This window comes from Syngnathoides biaculeatus, chromosome 10, assembly GCF_019802595.1.
Source record: "Syngnathoides biaculeatus isolate LvHL_M chromosome 10, ASM1980259v1, whole genome shotgun sequence".
In the NCBI taxonomy this organism is placed as follows: domain Eukaryota; kingdom Metazoa; phylum Chordata; class Actinopteri; order Syngnathiformes; family Syngnathidae; genus Syngnathoides; species Syngnathoides biaculeatus.
Genome location: NC_084649.1, coordinates 2,570,306 through 2,593,046, shown reverse-complemented (window position 1 = coordinate 2,593,046; position 22,741 = coordinate 2,570,306). Strand labels below are relative to the sequence as shown.

The window sequence follows — 22,741 nt, the reverse complement described above, 5'->3', positions numbered from 1 at the left end:
AGCATCATGTTTTGGGGTGTCTTTCTGCACATGGGACAGGACGACTGCACTGTTTTAAGGAGAGGGTGATCATGTATTGCGATATTTTGGGGAACAACCTCTTTCCCTCAGTCAGAGTATTGAAGATGGGTCGTGGCTGGGTCTTTCAACAAGACAATCACCTGAAGCACACAGCCAGGAAAACTAAGGAGTGGCTCCATAAGAAGCATATCGAGGTTTTAGCGTGGCCTAACCAGTCTCCAGACCTAAACCCAATAGAAAATCTTTGGAGGGAGCTGAAACTCTGTGATTCTCAGTGACAGCCCAGAAACCTGTCTGATCTAGAGAAGATCTGTGTGGAGGAGTGGGGCAAAATCCCTCCTGCAGTGTGTGCAAACCTGGTGAACGACTAAAGGAAATGTTTCACCTCTGTGATTGCAAACAAGGGTTACTGTACCAAATATTAAGATTGGTTTTCTCAGGTGTTCAAATACTTATTTGGAGCTGTATCACACAAATAAATCCTTAAAAAAATCATACATTGTGATTGCTGGATTTTTCTTTTTGGATTATTTCTCTCACAGAAGACATGCTCCTACGATGAAAATTTCAAACCCCTCCATGATGTGGGAGAACCCGGAATATAGCAGGGTGTTCAAGTACTTATTTTCTTCACTATATATAAACACTCCGGTTTCCTCCCACATCCCAAAAAACATGCAACAATAATTGAAGGCTCTAAATTGCGCCTGGGTGTGATTGTAAATTCAACTATTGTCTGTCTCCATCTGCGCTGCGATTGGCTGGCAACCAGTTCAATGTGTACCCTACCTCCTGCCTGTTAATAGCCAGAATAGGCTGGGATATATTTATGTGTGTGCGTGCGCGTGAGTGTGTGTGTGCATGTGTGTGTACGTAACTTTAGTTGTTAAAATATGCCTGTTCTATATGTGGATATGAAGATTTGATGAGGTATCACATCTGAGTTCAACTGGCACGTAAAAAAAGAATCATTAAAAAACAACAGGCAAATGGATTTGTGCTTCATCTTGTCATAAAACTCCATTGCTCCCCCAGTTTCTCGCCTGAGTACAGGCAAAAAATACATTTGTCTTTCATCTTGATGACTGCATTAGTCATATAAAAGTCTGTAGCAATCACTTAATCTGGCCAATTTTGCATTTTCCAGTGACAATATTATTTTTAAAAGCCCTCTTTCCTAAAATATCTGTTTGCAGTATGACAAAATTAAAATAAAACACATTTTGACGTTCAAATTCATTTACATGTTCAATTGGATTCCATATATTCTACTGCTTCATATCATAGTTTGTTTTTTTATCTATTTATTTTGAGTGATGAACACATCAGGTGTGTAGACAACCATCCCTTTGTGCACTAATTTCAGATAAACTTGCTAAAAAAAATGATTTAAATATATGCATCATGCACATGCATGTACATGGAAAGGCGTGAACATTTACCTGCTGCAATAGTCTTTACTTGCGTCTGAATAAAAATGATTTGGGGATCACTGTATTTGGACATTTCTCTTTGGAAGAATTTAGGTGACAAAAGCATATCACTGTATTTATTGTGCTACAGTACATATGTATTTGTTCAGAAAAAGAAAGTATTTGCAGCAAAGTTCTTGTGTCAATGAAATGTGAGTTTTGGATTTGATTTTTCTGGCCAGAGTTTTCCAATTCTTAGGTTTGAAGTACCGGTATGTGGATTATGCTTTCATAAAACAACCGGGAAGTCCATAAAGCACATGAAACACAAACGTTTTTTTGTATCTAAGGCCATCCAGCTTCTGGCCGAGAGGTGCCCGACATTTTTTAGGTGTACAGTAGGTGCAGTCAGATACTGTATAAACCTCCTGAGTAAACTCACCATAACCATGGGTTTCACATACATTTTTTAAATGAAGTGTCATTAAATAGACTAGGAATTGTATTGTAGCACTGTCTCATCTTGCTTTCCCTTAGGCCAGACACACAGAGAGACCACACTTGCCATAAACACAACGCACACACATAGACACACGTGTGAATTGACTGTTAATCCAAAATTGCTCTCCAGGAACCTCTCTTCCTATGTATGAAACTGTATATTCCTGTGGATGGGGGTTTGTGGAAATATAGCATTATTGGACACAGATGGACCTGGTTAACAACAAATACAAGTATCCTGAAAGTTTGCCATCTTCAGTGATTACATGGGCAATATGGAAATACAGTGGTATCTCTACCTACAAAATTGATCCGTTCCGGACCTCGTTTCATTATGTGAATTTTTCATAAGTAGAAGTGCATTTTACAAAAAAAATAGCCTAATCTGTTCCAAGCCACCTGCCAAAAATAAGCATTCAATAAAAATCTTTTTCATTCCTTTTGGCTTGTCCAGTTAGGTGTCGCCACACCATGTCATTTTAGATGAACGCATATTTCTTTGGCACAGTTTTACGCCGGATGCCCTTCCTAACGCAACCCCTCTGCACGTGTTCATTTCCCTTTGGCATTGGGCGACTATGGGGAAGGGAAGTGGGAGCAAGGAAAAGGCATCATTGGGGACGGAGAAGGAGGCATACTTTGACACTTGAGGGAAAAAAATACATATGAATGTAGGCACCACACCACTTATTTCACAGTTTCTTGGGGGCCATGGTGAAGAAAGATGAATGAACTTGCAAAAACACAAACAACAAAGTTGTACTTTCCTAATGTGCATTAGCTTGTGACAGTGTGTGACAGCGCTAATGTGATTTGGCATCATGGGTAAAGATTGATGTCCCTCCTAGCCAATGTGATGCCAGGAAGATGCTACAGCAATTGCCCATTCAATCAGGGAGCAGCGCTATTGCGCCACACAAATTAAGATACAGGAAGTGCATCATGGGTAAAGATTGAAGTCATCTCTGGAGGATGAGACAGTGACGCGTTTTTTGCCTGTTGATCAACTAATGATGCCATCATGTGCGTCACACCCTCTACTTGCCCGCTGACTTGCTGAATTGTTGGAAGGGCTTTGTTATCGGCTTTTGTATCCCTTGAACTGTCAGTGTGGTAACTGCCACCCATATCAACCTTACCACTGTGTACTTGATTTGTTTTTTGGCGCAAATTTTGTCCAACTCGGCATTGGTGTTCATTCTTTTCATTTATCATTGTCATAACTTGACAGAGTATTTCTTCATCAGTGACTTGGCTGTTCGAGGTGAGAGGTCTTATCCTTTGTCGAAGGTCAGCATGCTTTGTCCATAACCCCTGATAAATTGTGTGAAGACTTCTTGGATGGTCTTGGGATAATATGAGATGTCTACACTAGCTTGTCAGGACTGAAGGATAAGCTTCTGTTTTAGCCCCATCATCCGGTACAGGAACTCCTGAGGCAACTCTTGCTTGATATACATCAATTCCTGGAACATTTCTGTCGTTGTTTTCTCCCCTACGTTGGATCTAAGGAAACCTTTGAGTTCAAGAACCGTCAATTAGTCTTTGTTCACAAGCATGTCTCTAAAGGCCCCCGGTTCGATGATCCTTAGCACACCTGTGACCACCTCTGTCTCTGCAAAACCTTTTTTAAATCCCTCCTCTACTGATGTTTTTATAACTTACATCTGAGTTCTGGTCCCCAATCTGTCCACCATCCACTTTAAAGTCTCTGCACTGTAGGTGGGAAAGGTCCCTTATGGATACTGACCCCTTTGGTTGCCTCTGTGATGTGTGGTGTTGCCTTGCTTCACTTTGGTGAGGGTCAGTGGCAGTTGACAGCGTTGCTATGGGTGTACACCGCCATCACTCAGCTCCTCACATAACTGTCTCAACTCTTCAATTGTCTGCCCTGTAGTACTTTAATGTGTATTGAGATCGTGTTGTGACTGTTTGTCGGTGTGTTCACAGTGAGGATGATGTTGTGACTCTGCATTTAGAAGCGTATCTGAACTGTGAAGAGTTATATCAGATATGCTTTATCCTATAAGCGTACCAATGGGAATATTACTTGAGACACCAGCATGAAGTATTTTACCAATGAAATCTTTGAAAAAAACAACAATTGACTCACCCTTTCGTCTTCAAGTTTTAGCAAGGTTTCACACTGCATGTAAGCGAGCACATTCAATCCAACTTTCCTCATCATTCAAGTTCAAGTCCCTGTTATGTGGACAGTTAATTTAAATGTCTTTTCTTGATACTCCACACAAACTCTCTTCTTGCTGTTGACATGGTGTAGTTCTGTCCTCACTACAGTGATTCCAAAATGTAGTTGATGAGGCGTGTGTCCATAAGTAACCTCTGGCCTGGGTGTGTGAAGACCCCAGGATGCAAGTTGCCAGCCTGTGGTGATAGTGTGCGTTGACTACTGGATCAGCAGAGTGGCTCCCGGCGAAGTGAGGACCCTTTTATGGCTCGACGGCTCGACCTCCCTTCCTAGAAACCCTCTGGTTGGCTACTGGCCCGCCGCAACGTCTCATCGCCTCGGTTATGTGTTTTTTTTTTTTTTATCGTCCAGGATCTCTCCTTTCCATATTCCAAGATGGCGCCTACCAGTGTGGCAGCCTTCAGGACGTTCTCCCTGGTACTTTTTGTGTTTTTGTGTTTTTGAGGCATCTCAGGACTCAAGTACACAAGAGAGGACTCTCGCCAATTCGCTGAATATTTTCCAGGAGTTGCTAGTCGGCGTGCTCTTCAAAGCCCCACGATGAAGAGGGACGTGAACAAGTCTGCCTGTGAAAGAGGGGACATCGTCTAACGCTTCCGGCAATCCATCTTGAAAACCTACGCTCCCTAGCCAATAAAATGGATGAAATTCAGCTACTGATTAAGACCGCCAAAGACTTTGGAGGTTCTGCGTTTCTGCGCTTCACGGAGACACGGCTTTGTGGACGAGTGCCCGACGCCGCCATCAAGCTCCCCGGTTTCAACAACCATTGTGCGGACCATTTAGCTGAGCTAACATGAAAAATAAAAGGCGGTGAGGCTGGGGGACACAACCTCATCCATGCACGTTATCAGCACCAGGGCACCCCAAGGTTGTGTCCTCTGCCCTTTCCTCTTCTCGCTCTACACGAGCGACTGCAGTTTGTGGCATCCGACTGTCAAACTCCTGAAGTTCACAAATGACACCACGGTCATCAGCCTCATCAAAGATGAGAAAGAGTCTGCGTATCGACAGGAAATGGCGAGACTGGAGCTTTGGTGTGGTCAACACAACCTGGTGTTGAACACTATGAAGACTGTAGAGATGATTGTGGACTTCAGGAGGCATCCTTCACCACAGCTGCCCCTGACGCTGTCCAACTGTCTTGTGTCAACCGTCGAGACCTTCAAGTTCTTGGGAAATGGAAAAAAAGGACATGAACTGAATTCCATCTTCAAAAAACCCCAGCCAAGGATTAATTTCTCGAAAGTAATGCGCACATTTTTCCCAAAATACTTTCAAAAAGTTAATAGAGCGTATTATATTTGGGTATGGATGAAAATATATATATAATCACATTGTATAGTTGTATACAGGTACATAGAGTGGTAAAAAAAGGTATACATATACATTTCGATATGATATTCATTGTCTTATGTTACACATTTATATTCATTACGGTCCCAACTTTATGATCTCCTTGAAGACAAAAAATGTCAACTACAACGGTGAGGTGTGCAGCTTATTTTAAAAGAAATGTGTCATGTCTCGTGCCCATGACGCCGCCAAACCAGAAGTAGCGTGGCAGTCCAAAACAATGATAGCTCGCCTCAATGGCTTCAGGTGGCTCTCAAAACAAAGTGAGCTCAAACTACATAATACGAGCATCATGGGCACATAAAAAAAAAAAAAAAAAAAAAAAAACAAACGGGAGCGCTCTCACAATTTAAATGCTCTCTTTTTTTTAAATGGGCGAGAAGCTGTGCTGGGGAACCAAAACTCTTGGGATTCATAAAATGTTTTCCCACAAACGCCGTGGATGGCACAGAGGTTGACATGCTGTAGGAGCAAAATAGGATCACTGTTCAGGAATTCAGGTGGCACCAGAACTGGACCAAGTCACCAATGGTAGCTTCTATAGATATTTTTCAGATTAGAGATTAGCCACATGTTGCTTTTGAAATCTTGGCCAAGGATGTGTAATGTACGCGATAAACTGCACTATGCACAAACATTTTATGCACAAATATTTAATACAAACAATGTTTACGTCAAACAAAGTTAAATATTTATTTAAGACTGTAATATATGTTATCAAAAGTATTAATAAAATGTTATGCCATCATTGAGCATTTATTTTAGTTGGTTGAGAGCTTCTGTTCTGACAATTAAAGGGACCAGGACAAGTGTGTCCTGGGCCTGTCCCAAGATTATATTACGGCTACATCAGCACGTGTACAATGATTAATATCAATGATTGTTGTATAGACAATGTTTTTAAAAAAAAATACATGTACAAACCTAACAAAATAAAAATACAGATAATTTCCAATATTTTGAGCATATGGGTAGCAGAAAATTGGTGGTGCGCATTGTACATTGGTAGAAGGGTTTTCCTGATTTTTTTTTGGTCAGCCTTGGGGGTGTGCATTTTACTTCAGGATGCATTATACTCGAGAAATTACGGTACTTCTTGCGGCTTCTGAGAATGGACGGCCTGTCATAAGAGCTGCTGAGACAGTTCTACACAGTGGTCATCCAATCAGTACTGTGGACCTCCATCACAGTCTGGTTGGCGCCGCCAAAAAATGGACAAACTCAGGGTGCAACAGACAAGCAAAACCGCTGAACGGATTGTTGGCACCACGCTACCCACTATCGAGGACACGCAACGCAAACTAGGTCCTTTCGGACCCTCCACATCCTGGCCACCAGCTCTTCCAGCTCCTTCCGTCGGGAAAACGCTACAAATCAATTAAAGTCAAAAGTAGCAGACATTCAAACAGTTTTTTTTCCCTCTGGCAATTTGTTTCTGGTTTTGTTGCTATGTTGTTCCTGGTTCTTTGTTCTGAATGTCGTACCAGGGCAGCATCGACTGCTGGAGAAAAATTCCTTGTGCGTTTTTACACACTTGGCCATTAAATCTGATTCTGATTCTGAGGAAGATACTATGGCAATAGCAAATGTGAGAGCAACTCTGTGGAGCCACACAAACTAAGATACAGGAAGTGCATCATGGGTAAAGATTGATGTCTCTCCTAGCCAATGGAATGCCAGGAAGATGCTATGGCAAAAGTCAATGGGAGAGCAACTCTATCGCGCCACACAAACCAAGATCGAGGATGTTTATGTTCGGTGGAATTTGGGGAATCCACCGCCGATTTTTTCCTTTCATATCCTACCCAGAGTTTCCTTTAATATTATTATATTATATATTATATTATATTATATTATTCTGAGAAGGCGTTTTGTAACCTGAATTTTTCATTACTAGAGATATTTGTAAGTAGAGGTACCACTGTACTATAAGTCTAGACCACTGGTGTTGAGCTCATTTTTATCAAGGCCCACATTGTCGTTTCAATTTCCCTCAGAGGGCCGTTGTGACAGTGGAACCATATTTCATCATATTCTTTCATACATAAAATGAGGGATAACGATTTTTAAAGTCGGAAGGACAATAGTTTGTTCAGGTATTGATAAATGTACTGGAAAAAGGGGATTGGTAGGAGAAAAATGCCATATCTCAACATTATAATTTATTACATATGAAAGTTTATTCAGATTTGGTTTAGATGATTGGTAAATTAAATCCATTGTATGCATTATCAGGAGTACAGAAAAAAGTTAATTTATACTCAGAATGGACTTTCTTTGTTTGTTTTCTTTTCTTTTTCTTTCTTTCAATGAACTACAGCACATTTTTAATGCAAAACTGTACAAGATTTCCATCACTGCATTAGCTCATAGTATCAACAGACAATGATGGCAGAGTGGAATATACACAAGTGCAGACAAATAGTCCTATTACAAAACATAATATAATTGTGCAGACAACGAAGACTCTCATCTCAAAGGATCATGGGTCATATAATTCTCTAGTTACTGTGGTAGCTTCCCAAGTGCTGTGACAGAATTCAAAGCAAACATCTTCATCTTTACACACCCTCACTTCTAATTATTCCTGATGCTGAGCCATACACACAGCCAAAGCCATAAATCTGCTTGAAGTCACATTTCATGATAGGAGACCATCCAGAGTTTTTTTTCCCCTTTTTCCAATCACTGCTGTGTCCTTGATCTTGTGTTACAGCAGATTCATTGTAAACACAGTGACAGGTGTATTCATAAAGCACAGCTCGCAGCCCTGGAGTGTGCCGCGGTGCTTCACTGGACTATTTGTCAAAAGAAGCTCTGTCAGGGCTTCTCTCCATATACTTGCAGTATTGAGTAAGGCTGTGGCTAATGATAGTGTGATAATCCTTTTAAATCTCAACGCAACATTTTTCAACTAAATATCATTAATGCACAGAATGCTTTGCTCCATTGTCACAATTGTAATTTTGACAATACTTATTGGAGCACTGACTCTTCCAATATTTCTAGAAACCATACTGGCTTAGCATTCTTATCTGATATGTTAATTTTTTTCTTGAGGCTGACTAGTGCGAAAACAATATTTTAAACTAAATATCACTGTTGCCTAATCATTTACATATCACTGTTATATTGTACATTCAAGGGAACATATTATAGAAAAAAACTTTTTTATGACTTGTACAAAAAGTTATGTTCCTGGAGACCCTGCCTGCCCATCAAATGTGAAATCAGAAGTCTTAATCACAATCAGAATCGGCTTTCTTTGCCAAGTATGTAATAACACATGAGGAATTTGTCTCTGGTAGTTAGTGCCCCCCTAGTACGACATAGACGTTGAGTACGAAGTACAACAGACAGTCAATTGACAGGGACTTTTTTTTTTCTTCTAAGAACTCAGAGTTGTGAAAAGTTGTGCAAGGATCTAGTCTTCTAGCATCTAGAGCAGTTAGAGTGCCCATTAGAGTGACAATTGTGCAAAGGGTGTCAAGACTTCAAGGAGGTTATGCAGTTTAAAATGATGAGTCAAGCAATCGTATACTATATAATAGTAATACTAACACTGATTAGTATTATATAGCTTGACTATGTACTGCAGCAACCAATTAAATCTTTAGGTAACTGTCTATGTCTGTAAATGAGCTATTCTGCACTTCTGCAACACTGCTATAAAATACTTTATTAAAAGCACATACACAAACAGATGCACACACAGCAAATTACTTGGCAGCTCGCCTAGCCAAAGTTCCAGTGTGAAAGAAGCAATTTGAAGAGGCTGCTAAAGCACTATATCAAAGCCAATGGTAAGCAGTTGCAGTTTTGGCACAGATTAACCTGACCAAAGGATATTGCTGAGTGGTCGCCATTCAATCAGGGGGCACAAATAGAGACAGACAACCATTACCCTTCCCACTGTCACTAAATGGGAACCGAACCTACACTGGCAGTATATATGTAATGTGAAATAACTCCGCAATAGGGACTGAAAAAGGAAGCATTTTTCATCTAAGTTCTACTCTCTTGAAAGATGCTTGCACAACAGCAGTATTATTATTTCACTTTTAAAATATACAAACATTTGACTTTTTGTTTTTCTGGCAAATAGTATGTACACTTTGTTTTCAGTAAAAGTATATTTTTCATTTTTTGTCTGTTTCGATCATGTACATAAATGAAATCCATCCATCAATTTTTCAACTGCTTATTGTCATGCTCCTGGATTCCAGCCAGGGCTGGGCGTGGCCAGCTAATCGGAAGGTGCACACCTGCGCCTCATGACCTTTGATTAAGACCTGCCGTTCATGGGCGAGCTTCGTCTGCGCGCTCACCCAGGTGTTCCAGTATGCGGCTCCGGAACGCCAGGCGGTGTCGTCACTCATGACAATTCCCCAGGGGCGTCGCCGCGTTTCCGACTACGCCATCGAGTTCCGGATTCGGGCTGCCGAGAGCCGCTGGAATGAGGAAGCTCTCCATGACGCGTTTTACGAGGGACTGTCCCCACAGATCCGTGGTCACCTCGTGGCCATGGATCTTCTGCCTTCGCTTAACTCCCTCATCGCATTGGCCCTCAAGGTGGACCAGCGCCTCACCGTGCAGAGACAGATGGAGGGCCTGAGGGAGGACGAGAGGGAGAGTCGCAGTCCGGTTGTTTCCGCTTCCCGGCCACCCGTGTTGTCAGCTTCAACGGAAGCCATGCAAGTGGAGGGGCTTGGCAGCTCAGCGGAGGAGCGCTTACGTCGGCGACGAGAGGGACGCTGTTTTTACTGCGGGCGTTTGGGACACTTGATCGGCCGTTGCCCGACTCGACCAGGGCATTCTGACATCAGGATCGCTACTCCGGTGAGTGTGCGGTACACCGCGACGGGGTCAGGGAGGTCCCTTCTTCACCTCACCTTGGGAACGGACTCCTGTTCATGCTCTGTGACGGCTTTCATTGATTCTGGGTCGGAAGCAAATCTGATAAATCCCCACGTGGTCGAGGAGCTGGGGGCAGCAACCTTTCCCACGCAACGTTTTCGTCACGCCTATGCCGCCAAGGGCAAGTTCCTTTGTCGGGTTACACATCGCACTCAGACGCTACGTATGAGCTTTCCGGACGCTCACTCGGAGCGTATTAGCTTTCATGTCTTCGACGCACGTAGTAGCGACATCATCTTGGGCAGCCCGTGGCTCAAAGAACATAATCCGCACATAGATTGGGCCACGGGTCAGATCAAGACTTGGGGAGAGGACTGTCTCAGTCGCTGTGTCGCTGTCCGGAGAGACAGGGGTATTCAAGTTGCGCCGGTTCGGCTAACAGAACCTAGTACCGCCCTGGACCTGACCGCAGTGCCCTCCTGCTACCATGACCTACGGGAGGTCTTCTCTGAATCTAAAGCAAAGTCTCTGCCGCCACATCGGTCATACGACTGCGCGATTGAACTCCTGCCAGGCACCTCTCCTCCCAGAGGGAAACTGTTCTCTTTAACCGGACCAGAGCATCAAGCCATGAGGGACTACATCGAGGACTCGCTGGCAGCCGGACTCATTCGCCCCTCATCCTCACCAGCCGGTGCGGGGTTTTTTTTGTCAAGAAGAAGGACTCCACGCTGCGACCCTGCATCGACTACCGAGGCCTGAACGACATCACAGTCAAGAACAGGCACCCTTTGCCGCTTATCTCTACAGCATTCGAACTCCTCCAGGGAGCCCGGATCTTCACCAAGCTCGACTTGCGCAGCGCTTACCACCTAGTGCGGATTCGGGAAGGGGATTAGTGGAAGACGGCGTTCAACACCCCCACAGGGCACTATGAGTATCTGGTGATGCCCTTCGGACTGACTAACGCTCCGGCCGTCTTTCAGAACTTCATTAACGACGTGCTTCGGGAGTTCCTGAACAGATCTGTCTTTGTTTATCTGGATGATATTCTCATCTTTTCAGCAGACCTAACCTCTCACATTCAACAAGTCAGAGAGGTGCTCCGGCGTCTGCAGCAGCACCAATTATACGTGAATATGGAGAAGTGTGAGTTCCATCGGGCATCCGTGTCCTTCCTGGGCTTCGTCCTGGCTGAGGGAGAGATACGGATGGATCCCGGGAAGGTCGACGCGGTGCTGCGGTGGCCTACCCCCACCAACAGGAGGCACGTACAGAGGTTTCTGGGATTTGCCAATTTCTATAGGAAATTCATACTTCAGTTCCGTGGCCGCTCCTCTGCATTCGCTCACCTCGCCACATACCCTCTTCGACTGGTCCGGGACCTGCCAGGAGGCCTTCAGCAGGCTCAAGGCAAGTTTCACTACTGCGCCCGTTCTCATTATTCCGGACCCAGATAACCAGTTTGTGGTGGAGGTGGATGCATCGAATTCACGAATCGGAGCAGTCTTGTCGCAGAGGAGTCCCAGGGATGGAAGGATTCACCCGTGCGCGTTCCTGTCTAGAAAGTTGACCCCGGCAGAGAGGAACTACGACGTTGGAGATAAGGAACTGCTCGCGGTCAAGAGCGCGTTGGAGGAGTGGCGGCACTGGCTGGAGGGCTCGCAAGTACCGTTCGTTGTCTTCACGGACCATAAGAACCTTGAATACCTGAAGTCGGTGAAGAGGTTGAACGCCCGTCAGGCCAGGTGGGCCCTATTTTTCATCCGCTTCCACTTTAAGGTGTGTTTCCGCCCAGGCTCCAAAAATGGCAAGCCGGATGCACTCTCGCGGATCCACGAGGGAGGGCGCACGGATTCAGACGCCGCTACTATCCTGCCAGCGGGGTGCTTCGTGGCCGGTTTCACCTGGGCGATCGAGTCGCGGGTGAAGGAGGCTCTGGGAGAGACACCGTCACCCGCGGATTGTCCGTCGGGCCGCCTGTTCGTCATCCCATCTCTGCGGGGAGACGTCATCAACTGGGCCCATACCAACAAGACGGTCTGCCACCCGGGTATGGCGAAGACACGTTCAGTGGTCGAACAAAGGTTCTGGTGGCCTAACCTCAGCAAGGACGTAAGGGAGTTCGTCAACGCCTGCCCGGTGTGTGCTGCCAATAAGACTTCCCACCTACGGCCTGTTGGTGAGTTGCAACCCCTGTCCATCCCCTTTCGTCCGTGGTCACACATCGCGCTGGACTTCGTCACCGACCTGCCGCCTTCTCAAGGGAACACAGTGGTGCTGTCCATAGTGGACCGTTTTTCCAAAATGGTCCACTTCGTGCCGCTTCCGAAGATCCCGTCGGCCAAGCAGACAGCCCAGTTGGTATTAGACGAGGTCGTCCGTTACCACGGCCTACCCCAGGACATCGTTTCGGACAGGGGTCCGCAATTCAGCGCCCGTTTCTGGAAGGAGTTCTGCAACCTCATCGGCGCTTCAGCAAGTCGGACATCGGGTCATCACCCAGAGTCTAACGGCCAGACTGAGAGGATTAACCAGGAATTAGAGACCGGTCTTCGATGTCTGGCATCCAGGGACCAGAGCACGTGGAGCCAGCACATCAGGTGGGTGGAGTATGCCCACAATTCTCTACCCTCCGCTTCAACAGGTATGGCTCCACTCCATGTCGTGCATGGGTATCCTCCGTCCCTGTTTCCTCCACTGGTCACAGAATCCACAGTTCCGTCGGCCCTGGCCGTGGTGCGACGCTGCAAACGGACCTGGGAAGCAGCTCGGAGGACACTGCTGCGCATGAGCAGCGCCTACAAGGCCGCAGCAGACCGCAAGAGGAGGGCCGCACCAGAGCTCAGAGTGGGACAGCGAGTGCAGCTGTCCACCAAAGATCTCTCGCTGCGGACGGAATCCCGCAAACTTGCTCCCAGGTTCGTTGGCCCGTTCCCGGTTTCCAAAGTTATTAACCCGGTCGCCGTCTCGTTGAAACTGCCCAGGTCGATGAGGGTGCACCCTACGTTCCACGTCAGCAGACTTCGCCCGAATCGCACATCGTCCCTGGCTCCTCCGCTCAAATCCCCCCCGCCCCCCCCGCATGGTCGACGGTGGGTTGGTGTACACTGTGCGCCGGTTGCTGTCTTCCCATCGCAGAGGAAGGGGGGTCCAGTACCTGGTGGACTGGGAGGGATATGGCCCGGAGGAGCGCTCTTGGATCCCCTCCCGCTTCGTCGTGGACCGCTCCCTCATCAGGGACTTTCACGCGGCTCACCCTGATGCTCCTGGGCCGTCCAGAGCCGGCCGTTGAGGGGGGGGTCTGTCATGCTCCTGGATTCCAGCCAGGGCTGGGCGTGGCCAGCTAATCGGAAGGTGCACACCTGCGCCTCATGACCTTTGATTAAGACCCAGTACATATAGGACCCGGGGGACGACTATTACTCTGATAGATCGTTGCCTCTCATGCCTCGTTCCCGCACTACCGTACTCCTGACGTCTACCTCCCGTGTACCGACCAACGGCTGTCTCCCGACCTACCCCGTAAGCCTGCCGTTACTGATCTTGCTGCTTGTTTGGACTGACTCCCTGGTAACCGACATTGGAACGAATAAAGGCTTATTCCGCACTGCTTACCTCTCACCTGAGTCGTGCATTTGGGTCCACCCCCGAGTCTCGTCCGTGACACATATCCTCACAATCCTCCTTGGGGAGCTTGCATCTTACGATTGCTAGCGTAGCGTGTTTGTTGCGACTGTGAGTTTGTTTAAACTAAGACAAAAAAATGAGACAATAACGGCAAGTTGTGCAGCTGCTTTGAAAATAAATGTGTCATCTCTTGTGCCCAATGACATAGAATAAAAACTGGACAGCGTAATCTGCATTCATCATTGGTGGTCAACAGGCTCTGTCTTTTGGTTAGGGCAAAAAGTATGGTAAACATACACACATTGTTATGGAAAACGATGTGATAAATATACAATAATTCATGATGAAGGTTAAGCTGAAACACACCGGTGAAAAGTTACTTATTTGCGACCGCCTGCACGGTTTTGACAGCCAACAGCGCAAAAAAAAAAGCTAAACCTATTACAATTAAATTCAATGTTATTATGTTTCACATTGTACAATTGAAAGGATGTGAAAGGATGTCAACTTTCATATGAAATAGTACCCAAAGCAATGTTTTGCCCTAACTGTGCGCAGTCTAGTTTTTATTCAAAGTCATTGCATGTGCCAAAGATGCTGCAAACCCCTAAGTTGCACGGCAGTCCGAAACAATGATAAGTCAATGACTTCAGGTGGGTATCAAAACAACGTGAGCTCAAACTACGTCGTACGAGCGTCATGGGCACATACAGTAAAAACAAAAAACAACAAAAAAAAAAAAACAGAGCACACAATTGCCAATTACGCTCTTTTTTATGTAGTTTGAGCTCACGTTGTTTTGATACCCACCTGACGTCATAGTGAAAGTTGCAACAGATTGGAGCCAAATGGAGGGCGAGAGCCTGCGCTGCGCAAACCAAACTCTTGGGATTAAAAAAATGTTTCCTCACAAACGCCATTGATGACACAGAGGATGACATGCAGTGGGAGCAAGATGGGATGTTCATGATGCAATGCAAGAGGCACTGGAACTGTACCAAGTCATCAATGATGAGTTCCACAGCGATGCTCCAAAGGTAGCCACAATGGATCTTTTTCAGATTGGAGATGAGTCAGATGCTTCTTTTGAAGGCTTGGCCAAAGATGTGTAATATAGTGGATAAACTGCAGTGTGCACAAATGTTTTATGCAGAAATATTTTAATGCAAAAAATGTTCAAGTTAAACAGCGTTAAATAGTTTATATTTTTAAGACTGTAATATGTGTTATCCACAGTATTAATAAAATGATGTGCCATCATTCAGCATTTATTTCAGTTGGTTGAGAGATTCTGTTCTGACAATTACTGGGGCCAGGACAAGCGTGTCCTGTGGCCTGTCCCGAGATTATATTACTGCTACATAAGCACGTGCACAATGATTAATATTAATGAATGTTGTACGGACACTTTTTGAAAAACAATACAAGTACAAACCTAACAAAATATAAATACAGATAATTCCTAATATTTTGAGTATATGGGTAGCAGGTGCACATTGTACATTGATAAAAAGGTTTTCCTGATTTTTTTGCGCAACTTTGGGGGTGCACTTTATACTTGAGGACACATTATACTCGAGAAATTATGCTATTGGTGGTGGCATAACGCAACTGCCAACCAAGGATGAACTGGGAGGATGATTACCAGTTGGATCTCGGCTACAATGGGTTTGTTCTGATAAAGGTGTATAAAAAAATAAAATTATGTAAAGTAAAAAGATTCTCTTCATAGAACATCAGATACAGATATTTGAAGCTCCTGGTGTTTTTTGATTCCTAAGAACCACTGGATCCTCCAAAGGCTAGCAGTCATACATATACTCCAGCACAAGGGAGCCCACACTTTTCAATACCAAGATCTAGTTTCAGCCAACCTCTCGCAATCTACCGGTGGAAGGGGTTAGGGTACGGGTGCGCATCGCCACGACTGCCATAGAGAAAGCAAGAGACAGACGGGAAACAGAAGGTCAGCTTGCTAGAATGCGCCTTTATGTGCACATGTGCAGTGGCACATAGGAAAAGGCCAGGCTTTCAGTCAGTCGACGCACACGATCGACGTACTGGTCACACCTGAATCAAGCGACAAGTTGAACGACATGCTGATGTTTTTTTTTTTTTTTGGCATGCAGTCACACGATAAACCAAAACTGCCTCGTGATCGACACATTGAGCACCCCTGCTCTTGCGGTATTTTGGCATAACTTAACTAATCTCACAGAGAAATACTTGTACTGAGCTAAGCAATACATGAGCAACTATTCACAAAGTTTTATTCACTGATAAATTCCATGGTACTTAGGACATTTTAAATGGAAGACATTCTGGATAGTAAATGGATGGACACCATACCCCAACAAGGCTGCAATGTCAACAAGGATACAACCTGGAATAAAAATCTGCCTGATGTCTTTCAAATTACATCTGTAAAATGTGGCATGTTTAACTTATTATTTCCTCCCATGGTGTAAAAAAGAGCTCCACTTCCCACAGTAAAATCTAATAGTTATTAGACAGATACACAATCCCAAGTAATGCAAACAAAAAAATAGCACTGAAGCCTTCAGTATGTGAGGAACAATCGTGAAAAACTCATGGGGTCGGCAACATCATCATCTGACCTCATACCTATTAAGAACCTTGGGGGTATCCTCTAAAAAGCTCTATGAGGCATTATGCAGTATATCCAAGCAAACGGCTGCCTTCCTCGAATGAGAAACAAACTAAAATATTTCATGGATTTACAATTTGAATGGAAGACAGAATTCTGAAGATTATATTGAACGTAGGCCCATGGGATAATATGTAACTTGATCAATAAATTCGTTTTTAGGGTCAAAATAGCTTCTTTTGTTTTCATAAATATGTTGTGGCAGAAATGTGGTATCATATGTGGTATCATATTATTGTGATTGATGGAACAATGAACTCTGCTCTGTACCAGAAAATCCTGAAGGAGAGCATCCGGCCATCAGTTCGTGCCCTCAAATTCATTTGTAATTCATTAACATACACATGATACTGTCAAGAAATCTGGCCACTACGCACGTGTCATGTATCTGACAGTGACTTGTACATACACACTTGTACATTTGTGCGCAGAGTGAAAACATTTCTAAACATTTATTCGTGAATGAGGGCCTTTGTACTTTCAAGTTTCATCATGTTTTGTATATTTTGTAGCATTTTGTCACAGTCAATGTTCTCATTGCAAAATATGTATGGTAGCTGTTTCATCCCATTCGATCTCAATGTGTCGCGATATGACACATTGCGAATGGGTAGGAAGCTGGGAGCAACGGAGCTTCATTTGAGTCTGCTGTAGCCAAAAATGTGCTCCAAAGCTGCCTTGCATTCACTTTCCATCCGTAGAAAGATTTAAACATGTGAATTTAAATATTCATAATGTGCAATGTAACAGAATTGGATCAGACTAGGATGATAAGGCACAATAAAATGAATCAGAGTTACTCCTTCTTGTGCAAAATCCATAATATGACACATATTGCATTTTTTTTTACTTTGTACATTTTCACAATAGTATTTATTACCTTTACTCCCTATAAACACTCATCAGTTTTATTGACATATCGATCCCCAAAAGCAATCAACTGAGTGGTGTCATGCTGCTCAAATTGCCAAAAATGTTTTACAATATCATCTTCGTGGCTCCTTCCTAGTTTTTATTTCAACACATTCCTCCGATATGTTTTTTTGTTTTGTTAGATGTAACGTCACTCACAAGGTTAGTGCACCTGCTTTCCTGCAAGCTGTGCACCTACATGGTGCTGGCCAAGACACAATCTACCACAACATCACCACTAGTTGTCTTTTTAGGTAGAATTCCAATGGAGGAAATGACCATGAGATAATAGTGAACACGAAGCGGCATGGTGGCTCAGCTGCTAATGCATTGGCCTCACAGTTCAATTCCAGACCCGCCTGTGTGGAGTTTGCATGTTCTTCCTGTGCCTGCGTGGGTTTCCTACAGGCACTCTGGTTTCCTCCCACAAACCAAAAACATGAAACATTGATTAGACACTCTCAATTGCCCCTAGATGTGATTTTGAGTGCGGCTGTTTGTCTCAATGTGCCCTGCGATTGGCTGGCAACCAATTCAGGGTGTATTCCGCCTCCTGCCCCTTGACAGCTGGGATAGGGTCCAGCACTCCCCGTGACCCTCATGATGATAAGCGGCGGAGAAAATGGATGGATGGATAATAGTGAACACGTCCAGCAAAGTCGACTGATGTGCTCTTTTCGCCTAAAAGAACATCTTGACGATTCAAACTATATTAGTATTGAAGTCAACCTCAATCACTTTTTGTGCAAATTAATCAGCCACCATTGAAGCCCCTTGACTTACACCATGGAAAATGCATCAAAATTTTATTTATTTAAAACAATATATATACGTTTTGCCAAAACAACTTTTCAGGGTATTTTGTGTATACCACAATGCACACTCCATGTGTAACCTTGTGGAACAATAACAAAGATCCAAAAGCTGTAAGATGAATTGCATATGTGCAGTTGGAGAACAGACCCCATTGAAGGGAATGTAAATTTGATGAGTTAATTTACCTGTACTGTGGAGTAGGGCTCCCTTCTGCATCACACATAATGGTGGCCTGCTGGTTGGGGGAGTTGATCGGCAAAATGAGGTCAATTGGTTCCATCCTGAATTTCGGTCCTTGAAATACAACATCGTCTGTAAAGGCTGTGGATAAGTGATAAAACAAAAAGATGTGAAACCCAGAAAGAAATAGTAAAAATAGTCAAAATACTAAATAGTAGTAATGACCGACATTACATTTTCTGTTTGATTTTCTTCTTTTTATTTATTTTTAATATTTGTTCTTTGAACAGGGTCTGTTTTTTTATACAAGAAATGCAGTAGGACTATTGTAATGTTGTGGTGTGCATATTATTTGCTTATCTTGCATCGAGGAAAATGCATCTTGCTTATCTTGGCTTTTAACTGCATATGCAGACATATTTGCCTTCACAGTATCACCTTGCCTTAAAACGAATATGGAAATGATTACAAATGTTGGCAATAAGTCATATACTGCTTACATTACTGTGAAGATTCACGACTTGGTAGAATTTACCTAGTCTGATATACATTTGTGTAGCACACAGAAAGCACATGAATAATCACAATAATTTACTCGAAAAGACTAAGGTTGAGGACTGCTGAAGAGGAAGAGCTCCATAATAAATAATTCCTTGTAAGCGATGCACTGGATGAATAAAGCAGAGTCAAACATTTTCAGATAATCTATGCCAGACTCAGCATGTACACAAATAAGGGTTGTGTGTGTGAACACATCTTTCAGACCTTCAAAGGTAGGGAAGTGGAACAAAATCTGGTATCCAATGTAGGCAGAGCCAACAGGCGGCCATGGTAGAACTAATTGGTGCCCAATTGCTTAAGCACTGGAGCATGTGGCTTATAATTGTACACGTGGTTTAACCAGTTGTAATAGATCAATAACACATATTCCATAAATATTAATATTGAGTAGCACCCCCCTCCTTTGAACACAATATGTGACAAGACATACCCCCCATGTCCTTTAATGTGGCTCGCAAAAGAAGATCATGTGCGCCTACTTGATTTTTCTTGCTAAAATCATGATCTACATTGCAAATCCACTTCACTTTTCATAAAACTGCAACGTTGCAAGCATTTGTAAATGTAATGATAAGATAACCCTACATTATATGATTTCACAATTAGAACAAGCCTCTGATGGAAAGAATGACATCAAAAATGACATGCCTGGAGTCTAGAGGAGCATCATATATTTAAAAAAAAAAGGTTTCCCACAGCTATAAATAACCAAACAAAGTGGTGTTTTAACATAATGAGCTCAGCTCTAATGATTTGATTTTTAGGGGTTTTGAAGTATGCAACCAAACCAAATCACAAGATATTGTAAACAATATGAAATATCCAAGTCATTTGAACAGAGTTTATTTTTTCCTAGTCTCGCTGCAGTAGTCCCAAGAGCCCACAAAGGTGTAGAGAGAAACTGTATTGAACAGAGCTTAAATGACTGGCTAGATTCATTGCATGGCTCCTCATAATGATCTGGACAATCCATGGCCAGGTATTGAATAGAACTCCCAATTGTCCATGACGGTTTGTTGCTTATGTGCCATAGGACAGTGCTCTGGGGAAAGTGAAGGACTTCATGCTGTATGTACACTGTATGTCTAACAGTGTAACCTCATTGGAGATCATTTTTTTTACTAATGCAATAATTGGCTTTTTACCTTATGCCATTTTCATTTTCAAATTCATTTTAAAATGTACTCCAGAGGCATACATATTATAAAAATTAACACAGGAAAAATGTTGTTATGAGGTATGGACAATTATGGCAACAAGGACAACGTCTCAGCACTAAAGCGTTCAAATCACTTACCTGCGAGGCATCCCGTGATTGATAGCAGAACAATTTGTTTCCATGGCAACATCATCTTTAGTTGCAGAGCGCTAATGGGAATTTCATCCAATTACTTGTGAATGGAATCCTCTCCTTGCCACGACAAGAATTTTAATCTGAAGGGAAGCAATTATAGATGTGATTAAAACGTGACATTTTGATAGAAATACATACAGCAAGCATAAATAAAGTGATTAAAGTACTCCAAAACTAGTTGTTATTATTTTGGAGTCAAAATGGGGAAGCGAGTCTAAAGGAAGCCGGAAGCAATATTGGGAAAAACAGCTGAAAATATCTGGATTGCAACCCTTCAGTGGAATTTTCAGGTGGCACTGAAGAAGAAGCAGCTGCTTAATGGGTGTGTTTTCTTCTACTATGCTTGTTTCTCATCCTGTCTAACAAGCTCATATCTGCGGCTTAAAAAGAGAAGTGTGGCGGGGAATGAATGACCTCAAAAGATACTTACCCGCTCCCTATTTGACTATTAATAGGAGCTGGCAGACTGTGTACACTAGAACTCTGAAAAATGCCACTTCGCACTTGAACAAAGAGTTTGGTGTTCAAGGCAGTGCAAGCAAACCCCATTAATGTCCCTATCCCTATGCAATCATATTTCCTATGAACACGTAATGCCCAGAATAAGAAAAATGAAACATGGAATATATTTAGTTTGAAAATATTCAAAAAATACACATTTGTCAACATTCAAGGGACAATTTCAAAAGTCACATATGCGGTCTGTAAAAATGAATAGTGTCAATGGCTCTAGAATGACGTCTGATGAATTGTCAGGAAAGATACAGTAATTATAACCTGTATGGATGAGATGAAAGTACAGAGAAAAACAGTCCTCTTTGTTTGTGAAACTTGCACTCTCAACAGTACCGTATTTTCACTGACCCAAAAAGTTGATATTTAAAAAAAAAATCCTCAGGTAGCTTCAGATAGAATTTTAAAGTAAGATTTGTTTGATGGAATCCCACCAGCAAAGAAAGTCAACATGCAGTCAGAAACACAAACATAAAAATTATGCTGGTGATGAAATACAATCACCATTGGACGATGGAATTACAAAAACAAAAAACAAAACAGAATGTTAACAAATTGGTGATGAACAATTTTATTGACTGTTGATTTGATTCAAGAATTTCCAGGTTGTGTTATTAATGAAACACCTCTGGCTATAGAAATCATCGATCAAGAAAGTGAAATACATTATGAAACTATGAAAGCTTACTATGAAAATATACATTTGTCTTTCCAACATTTTTCTCATGGTGTACCCCATTCATCCATCCATCCTACCATCCATATATCCATTTTCTGAGCCGCTTATCCGGGCAGGAGGCGGGGTACACCTTGAACTGGTTGCCAGATGGATAGACAGCAGTTGCGCTCACAATCATATCTAGGGGCAATTTAGAGTTTACAATAAATATTGCATGTTTTTGAGATGTGGGAGGAAACCGGAGTGCTCGGACAAAACCCATTCATGGGGAGATCATGCAAACTCTACACAGGCGGGGCCGAGATTTGAACCCCAGTCCTCAAAACTGTGAGGCCAACACTCTAACCAGTTGCTCCACCATGTCGCCATGGCGTATCTATTAATGGGAATTTTCTTAATTTTGAAATGTATTTAAATGCTTATTCTGGTATATTATAGGTTAGTGTACGGTAGACTTTATGTGAGCAACATACAAACTGTGAAATTAAGCCTCACATGATCAGTGTGCAGCCCTAACAAGGGGGAAAAAAATACAAAGAAAACAAACACAGCATGTTAGGAAGAAGTTTGCACTCTTGTCTTATATTTTTATAGTATTGATAGACATCATTGATAGAAAACACGTGCCATCAAGGGGGAGAAATATGGACGTACAGTAAATTTTGTTATCATGGGCAAGTGATAGAGAATGTATACAAAAGTCAATGAGTGCTACCATCATCTGATGTTATACTTGTTTTTTAGGGGAGGTTTACAGTGTATATCTATATATATATCAATATATGTATATATGTATAGGTCAGTGCAGCCCCATTTGGCCAAAACTTGGTGTGGCATACGATGTTGTCCCCCCCCCCCCAAAAAAAAAAAAAAAAAAAAAAATCTTGCTAAGATTCTGTAGAGGTGTTGTACAGATGAAACATAGATGCAGAGCAGCCTCAGAGCACGTTTGTGGCCGAGGCATAGTCGACTGAACCTCCGGCTCCAGAGTCAGCAACTGGGTAACGCAGATGAGTGGTGTGGTGGACATACTACCACTTAATAAAATGTTTGATACAATTAGTTCACTGTC

General features: G+C 43.1%; 1 protein-coding gene across 2 annotated transcripts in view; it reads right to left on the bottom strand.

Moving 5' to 3' along the window:
- Positions 1 to 20,475, bottom strand: part of cntn3b (contactin 3b) — an 85,056-nt gene extending 64,581 nt beyond the window's left edge. The window contains exons 1-2 of one of the 2 annotated variants that reach the window (XM_061832115.1): positions 20,421 to 20,475; positions 18,568 to 18,712 (exon numbers count right to left, since the gene is read on the bottom strand). In XM_061832115.1, the coding sequence (XP_061688099.1) occupies positions 18,568 to 18,712; positions 20,421 to 20,475 (200 nt within the window). The remainder of the gene's footprint in view (positions 1 to 18,567; positions 18,713 to 20,420) is intronic. The other variant, XM_061832116.1, reaches the window with a different exon arrangement.
- Between the last annotated feature and the right edge of the window lie 2,266 nt (positions 20,476 to 22,741).